Source organism: Polyodon spathula, unplaced genomic scaffold (genome assembly GCF_017654505.1).
Source record: "Polyodon spathula isolate WHYD16114869_AA unplaced genomic scaffold, ASM1765450v1 scaffolds_4083, whole genome shotgun sequence".
Classification (NCBI taxonomy): Eukaryota; Metazoa; Chordata; class Actinopteri; order Acipenseriformes; family Polyodontidae; genus Polyodon; species Polyodon spathula.
Window position 1 is genome coordinate 1 of NW_024475540.1, and position 8,585 is coordinate 8,585.

The 8,585-nt window shown below is 36.5% G+C and overlaps 1 protein-coding gene across 1 annotated transcript; it reads left to right on the top strand.

The window, feature by feature from the left end:
• The first annotated feature begins 101 nt into the window (after positions 1-101).
• LOC121312603 (sulfotransferase 6B1-like) lies at positions 102-2,294 on the top strand. Its single transcript, XM_041244316.1, has 6 exons — positions 102-262; positions 397-605; positions 791-917; positions 1,093-1,187; positions 1,489-1,675; positions 1,807-2,294. Exons 1-6 carry the CDS (start codon positions 124-126, stop codon positions 1,923-1,925), a joined length of 876 nt encoding a protein of 291 aa, XP_041100250.1. The 5' UTR covers positions 102-123; the 3' UTR covers positions 1,926-2,294.
• The last annotated feature ends 6,291 nt before the right edge of the window (positions 2,295-8,585 follow it).

Consider the following 8,585-nt stretch of genomic DNA (forward strand, 5'->3'; position numbering starts at 1 on the left):
GTTTCCGGTTCCCAGCTGAAAGACAGATATATAACGAGAGAAATGTTTCTCATGCACCCAGATAACGCAGTATCTAGCTCTTTCTGAAGACATTTGACAAACTCTAAAGACATTCATCACAAGATGCCAGAACAGACTGAGCTCATTCACACCTTCAATGGCATTCCATTTTCTACAAGAGTATCAAAAGAGCTCCTTCAGTCCCTGGACACCTTTGAAGCCAGAGAAGACGACGTGTTATTAGTTTCATATCCAAAATCAGGTAAGACACATTTCTGAATATTATTTGATATCTTTCCGTGAACTTTACTAATTATTAAAAGTTGATCTATCAGAAATGGGTAGATCAGTATACACAGACTGCTTGACTGATGTGTGTTTTGAAACTCTTCCTAGGCACGCACTGGCTTGCAGAGATTATGAAGAATCTGTACCACAGCCACAATGAAGACAATGGGGTTAGCAAAGTGACACTGACATCACCTTTGGAGTTCGGAGATCTCTCCAAATTCGATGAGCTGAGAAACCTCCCCAACAAGAGGCTCATCCCAACACACCTCAACTATGAGATGATCCCAGTGCAGTTCAAAACAAAAAAATGCAAGGTAACAAAAAACAGCCATTATGTTTGTTGCTTTATCAAATAACACGACCATGAAATCGTAAAGTATCACAGCACAGTGCAGTAATAAAGGATACTACTTTTCAACATTACGCTGTGCAAACACCAAATTATTAAGAGATGGTGTCTGAATTACACAAACTAAAATTATCTTGTTCTTGCTTCCAGATGATTTATGTGATCAGAAATCCTAAGGACACCGCTGTTTCATTGTACCATTATTACAAGCAGAACCCCAATCTGCCCAAGATTGAGAAATGGTCCACCTTTTTAGAAATGTTCTTGAAAGGAGAAGGTAAATATGACTAATGTTTAGATTGAGATGGAAAAATGTGAAGAAAATGAATGCAATCTGCATGTTGTTAAAAGAGTTACCACCATGTCCTTTTAATTTTCATATCAGACATGATATATGATGCAAAAGTGTTAATTTGATACAATAATTTGCTTTGCCTGTATTTGTATTGCAGTTGTGTGCGGTTCCTGGATTGACCATGTCCTTAGCTGGGAAAAGAGCAAAACTGATGAAAATGTCCTTGTTCTGTACTACGAGTCCTTAAAGCAGGTGAGTTCAAAATGGAGCACAGGCATGGACATCATCCATTTGATATTGTCTTACATTAGTGTAGAACTAAAAAGTCACTTTGAGGAATGAAGTTAACTGGAACAATCCCTGTTATATATTCCATAGCAGATGCACGTTGGGGAAATTTGTAGAAAACATTATTTAGATTCTTTGGAACATGATGGTCTGATTCTTTTCTTTTCCATGCTATCCCACTGGGGTTAATTCAATCAATTAACACCAATACATTTTGCCATTCCCTCAATGTAAAACTAAACTGTCAAATGTATGTTTTTCATAGGATCTTCCAAAACATGTCAAGGAGATCAGCACGTTTTTGGGCATCAATGTCACTGAAGATCAAGTCAAAGACATTTCAAAGAAATCTTCCTTCAGTGAAATGAAGGACAAGGCAGAGAAGGAGAAAGTGAATCCAAACCACACGGTCTGCGTACTGACTTCCAACAAGAAGCTGATATTTAGGAAAGGTAAGAGTTTCATCACCACTGAACTAAAACTAAAGCACTGCAATGCTAAAAGAGGGCATTGATAAGCCCAAAACAACAGGGTATTTATTAACTTATGCAAATAATACATTCAAATACTTTATGTCTTTCAGGTACTGTTGGTGACTGGAAAAATCATTTCACTTCCAAGCAGAATGCTAGGTTTGACGAGCTGTTCAGTGAAAAAATCAACTCCAGTGAATTAGCAAGACGTGTGGAATATGAGAGTTAGAATATAAAGACCAATTGCACACTTATTCTACTAATGATGTAAATAAACTGCAATACTGCAGAATGGGATTTTCCAATGTAATCTCTTGTCAAAACTGACTCCCTTGTTATTGGGTAAAATCTGTAAGTCATGTTACTTTCTGCTGGTAACAAGTCTGATTCACTTTGTGTTGGTGAATCAAAAGGAAAACATTTTTTTGTATTAAATGTATAAATATGCTTTTTTAAAAATAATATTTATTTATTTATTTAATTATTTGTGTATGCGTTTGGAATTGGTTTTTTCTGTTCAGTGGTTATTTTCTGTACAGCATTAATGTATAATAGATGTTAAATTCTTGCACTCAATAAAGATTTACAATTAACAGAATTACTGAATTCTAGTTATTATTGATGAGTGGACCCAGCAGCGTTGCTATTTGTATAAACTCTGATATCCTTGTTGGTACATCGTAAACCAATTATTGCCATACAACTATGGATCAACTGTGTTCCCCCTTCAAGTAATTTTCAATTGTTCATTATTATAAAAAGTGTTAAAATCAAACGTAGATTCAATTTTTAAAAAGCTGTATACTCTTCTTTACCTTATGAGCCTCTTCAGCAATTATCTTCCATTATACTTTCCTTGAAGAACAAACCACTCCAGTATATTTTTGTATCAGTAATGCTGGATTTACTAACATTATAGAATCAGCCATAATTATTTAACTTCTTATGAGTGCTTTTTGATTTTATTTGTAAACTATTTGTAACACCCCCTCAGACAGGGGGCATGCAAAATTAGGTTAAAATATTCTTACATGCTTAAGTCCAGGGCTTGTATCCAAAAGGTTACCGGTTCAAATCCCATCTTTGCCATTGACTGACTCACTGTGTGACCCTGAGCAAGTCACTTAACCTCCTTGTGCTTCACCCTACGGATGAGATGTTAAATCAATGTCCTATTGTAAGTGACTCTGCATATAATGCACAGTTCACAGCCTACCTCTGTAAAGAGCTTTGTCATGGTGGTCCACTATGAAAGGCGCTATATAAAAATGAAGATATTATATTTAGAACACAAGAGGGTTATTTGAATATCAAACATATTTTGTGAAACTCAGAGCAAAATATTATTATAATAATTGATGAGGTTCTTTTTTATTCAGATAGCAGAGCTAAAATACAGGGAACAGTGTCTCTGGGAAAAACACACACGTGATGCATACCAAATCAATGGAAATGTATTGATTGGACAGCATGTTTAAAATCCAATAAACCAATGTCTGTGCGGAGGAGGGAACATCACAGAGGAAAATCAGTATGACAAAATCTCACTTTAATTTCAGTACCATATACAATATAAAATATGCACTAATCAAATAAACATGTCAAATTATAATAATAAAACATGCAATCGCAAAATAAATGTGTGAAGGATGATGGGCCATTATTGACCGTGTTACATATTCCCTACCATATGTTTTATAAAATAAAGCTTACAGTAAACATTAACTTGTGTAACACTGATGGCTCTAGTATGCACAGGATGTAATGACACATCTCATGGTTTGGTAACACTAATTCAGTCTTGTATTTGTAAGGAAATTTCACAACTTGTTCCTTTGAATCTATTGTCTTGTCATATTTTTAAGATAGAGGTACCGGTAGTAGCAAAATCTATTTTTCCCTGATTTGTTCCTTTCCCTTCCAGAATTAGAATTAGAAACAACAATTATTACAAAAATATTTGGGTGTCAATTATATGGTGAAAAAAGTTATCCATTTTGTTAATTATTTGAACGTAGAATAATATAATAAATAATATAATTATCTAGCAGACGCTTTCATCCAAAGCGACTTACAGAGACTAGGAGGTGAACTATGCATCATTGCTGCTGCTGCGGAGTAACTTGCAATAGGACCTCGGTTTTACGCCTCCTCCAAAGGACAGAGCACAAGGAGGTTAATGACTTGCTCAGGGTCACATGCATTGATTCAGCAGTTGAGCAGGGATTTGAACTGGGGACCTACTGGCAAGAAGCCCTTTGCTTTAACCACAAAGTTAACGACAACATTATCTGCTGGAACTCCACCAGGACATTAACTTCAGAATAGATTTTTTTATATACAAATGCAAGTTCAATAAAACTAAGTACCCTTGTCAATGTTTCATATTCTACCTGTTGTATTATCTTCAATCCATCAGGTCAATTAATAACAAAAAGGCAATACAAACTATATGAATGGTATTGTATAGGCTTTAACAATATATAAAATTCCCTGAAGAAGTTAACATGATGACTTGTAACCTGCCTTCCACTTTCCATGGATTGCCCAGCGCTAACCAAATCACACCAGTGTGCATCGTTTTGCATTACATTTTTTGTTTGTTTCTTCTATCCAAATTGGTGTGTCCGAGAATTACATTTGGAGATAAACTTTCTAAATTGTATGTCTTAACTTAGAATATGTTCTAAATCTCTGCTCCGTTCAATTGAGTGACAACTGGATTCTGCATTCTGAATCACACTCGATTAAGCATTACCAACACGCAGGGCCTCAAGTTCAATTGGGGCCCCCGGAAACAGCTGCTTTTGTATGTTCGTTTGGACACACTTGTTTGAAGTTTTTTGGTTTTTCACATTTTTTCTGTTCGTTTCCTTTCCAAATTGGGTGGTGGTGTCCCCAGAATTACATTTGGTAGGGAGAACTAATGTGGTATGTCCCTTTATAAACCTAAATCCTGGTAATCTTGAAAGTCCTTGTTCCAATTGAGAGACAACTTGGAGTCGTGCCTCTGAACACCTTAAATGACTTCTGCCTAATCACAACATGGGAGACATGGCCGGACACAACACAAGCGTTCTTCAGTTTGAAATTTGCATTACATTTTTTGTTTGTTTCTTTCTTCCAAATTGGTGTGTCCGAGAATTACATTTGGAGATAAACTTTCTAAATTGTATGTCTTTATACTTAGAATCTGTTCTAAATCTCTGCTCTGTTCAATTGAGAGACAACTGGATTCTGCATTCTGAATCACACTTTATTACCAAACCCACAAGTTCATATTTTCTAAAAACACTTTGATTGTATGTTTGCGGCTGTTTAAGTTTTTTTCATTTGTTTTTCTGTACAGTAATTGTAAGAGAACTAAGATTACAAAAGATTTTGAGAATCCTGAGAAAAGAGGAAAGTGACACCCAACTTAAATTGTGCAAAAATCCCGGCTTTGGTTGTGGTCAGACTGTTATGGAGGTTTGTCACTACGTTTCTATTACGCCACTCAATGGCTTAGTTTACATGCAACCTTCACATGAGAAAAAAAAAACATGGAAAAACTTGACCAAAACATTAGTTACAAAGAGCCTTCCCACACTCTTGGGAATCCCACAGAACAAACGGACCTGTTGTAGTAGAATGCTTTGCAACTGAATCCTTTTTTTTGGTATTTACAATTCCCAATAACCGTTTGGTGGGGCCCACTAGCATTGCAAACCTTTAGTCCAGGGCAAAGCCATAATGTCCCACATACAGCATATGTTTTTAGTAGGTCCCCACTTGATTTAGGTAAATTAAAAGTTCCCCAGACTGGCATCCCATCCATTTGGCCTCATTTTGGTATTGCTGTTTTTCAAGTGCCACCGTATTGGGTTTATCAAATTTGTAGTGTAAACAAACAGCGAAATGTCGCCTCTTGTTTTACTCTCTTTCCTACAAAGTGGTTTGGAAAGTGGTTTCGAGCCTCATTGCAGCAAAATTTGAAAAATCAGAACCACAGTCGCGGCAAAATTTTGGTGTTTGTCCCCCTGTTTCTTGTTTGGAAGTTTGCCCTTTGACCATCAACGCTTAAAAAATCAGTGCCATTTCACCCCCCCTTGAATATTTCCCCTGTACATGTTAAAAGGCAATGTGTTGTAACCTTAGAAGCTTTGCTGGTGCCACTTTTGATTTTGGTACCCCAAGATTGGGTATGTAGAAATATAGTGCCCTGATTAGTTTATTAAATCTCTCCAGAACTGCCATCCTATCATTGTCTCATTTTTTATTCTGTTTTTATTTGGATGTTTTTTATTAACATACACTTGCCCTGTGCACTTTTACATTTCCAGCATTTTTCATATTTTTGATAGGTCAAATGACAGTTTAGGCATGTAAACCCTAACCGTAATACATGTTTATTTAAGGAATTGGATTCCAATATTGTGTTTCCCTTAATCGCCAACCAAGTCTTAAGAACAGTTTTTATCCGCTTTTAAGAGTACCTTTTTCTGTTTGCTTTCCCCAGGGGAAATGGTTACTTTTTACCCCGGACCAATAGTTCTGGTACAACTGTTAAAGTGTGGCTCTTGTCCCCATTTTGAGTATCAACTGTAGTGTTATTGTCCCCTGAAAATATAGCATGGATAAATTGTTAGTTGGAGTACGGTTCAGTTTTATGCTATGGGTAACGGTAAGGTGTTAACAGTAACCCCGCCTCATTGGGTTTTAATGATTTGTTTGGGACTGTAAAGAAAGTGGAAAGGTGCCCCAAAAGTGTGAAAATCCCGGTAAGTAAGCACTGTTCTTTTCCCTTTGATGATTTTGACGGTGTGGTTGGGTTCCCAAGGGCTAACGGTCGTAACAGTGCACCACACAGAGCAGTAAGTTGACATGTGCCAGGCTGTCCGTGAGATTTCATTGGAATTTGGGATTCCAAATAGCAAGCAAGGTCTCCTTCTTAGGCCGGACCAATGCTGGAACAACCCCCCAGTGTCTCACGGATACAGCCCTGTTGGTGTGGTTCCTAAAGGTTAAGATGAGAAATGGTGGGGGGAAGGTCTCAGAGAACGGTTCAGCTATAGAGAGAACTTTGCTTGCTAGTTGAGGGATGTTCAGTTAGCCGGACAATACTGTACAACTGGGTAGTTTGTCTTTGAGTTCAACTGTGTTCACCCTAAGAAAATAAATATGAGAAATTTTAGTAATCTGAATTCAGTTCTGTGCAACAAGGGGTATTGTCACTAGGGAAGTTTTTGTTTTGTTTTTAGTAATCTGTTTCTCTTGTATGGTAAAACAGTACCTCAGCCCACTAATGATTTGTGAACTTAAAGAAAAGAGGAAAGTGGCACAAAGTGTAAAAGTCCCTGTATTGCATTATCTTTCTTGATTTTGGTTGTGGTCAGCATACTTTAGAATGTTGTCATTCTACCTCGCAACTCAGTGGCTTAGTTTACACACAACCTTAACACGCAGTGCTGGAAGTGATTGAAAAAAGTATGTTAAAAAATGGCTTTATCTCCTGAGTCAGGATCAATCATTCAACAAGTTCCTTACAATAAAATCAAGTGTGCATGGAAAAATGGAAAGTGGTACGTGGTTTAATGTCTCATGCAGCTCAGAAGAGTCAATCCTCATCTGGCTTTCAGCCTCGGCCTGTTCACTTCTAGCATACAAAGACTTTCTTCGTCCTATAGGCCTGAGCCTCGGCCTGTTCATTATACTCCATCCCAATCTTTCTAACCAATCAGGTTGCTCCCTTGCTATAGATCACATCACAATACAGACATTAATATATGAAATGGAACAAATAAAAAGAAAAAAACTACAGCAGAGGAGAACAACATAAATTGAATATTTCCAGAACTACACAACTATCCAAGAATAAAAAGCAAAATGTAATTTAGAAAATTCATTTCCATAAAGTAATAGTATATAATAGCAATGATTTGAGATTTCACTGCACTTCAGAAAAGTAAAATATTATTTGAAAAGATGGATTTATAATTTTAGGTGTGTGTATAAAACACAGAAGGGAATCAAACTGGCACTTTTTTTAATTACATTTTTGTGATTGTTTTTGGTAGGATTGTTTTTAGTGTCTAAAATTGAAACATCATAGCTTAAACTGTACATTAAAACAAGCAAATTGTATGAAATTGTGGTGAGGTGCCTCACGCCTGTGCGTAGTTTTTGTGTTTTATGTTATTGTAGGTGTATATATATTGGTGCACTGGGTATAAATGGGGATGTAGCAGAGGTGCTTTAAATGTATTTCAGCACAGGGATTACACAATCACTTCATGTGCAGATAAAATGTGTATTAGTATTTGGGCACAGGGAGTGCACAAAGTAGTTCATGTGCAGACTGTACCGAGATTCCAATTGAATGATTGATTAGCAATCGAGTCTCGATACAGCTGCATAAAAGCAGTCATGTTTTCACTCACTCAGGGTTGTGTGTTTGAGTGGAGAACGGGAGAGAGAAGGAGGTAGAACTTTAAAAACTAAAACATAACAAAAAATAATTATTATTTAATAAATCTGTGCATCGGCACTTTACTCATCATTCTGTGTCTATCTACTTCCTGGCACAATGTCACCCACCAAGCTAATCTGTGACATAAATAAAAAAAATGAAAAAACTCTCTGAAACAGAGGAAAAAAGGTTTCATGAACTACAAACCTGATTTAAATAAAATGGGTTCTTAAAAAAAAGTAATTAACAAAACATTCCTTAAAACAAAAAGTTGTGTGAATATCCACCTCACATCTAGTGGTACTATTAAATGCCTCATCTTCTTTACGAGAGAGACTTGATTACACCATTTCCTTCTGGTATGTTTCTTAAAACATTCCTTTACATAACTGATAGTTTCCGGTTCCCAGCTGAAAGACAGATATATAACGAGAGAAATGT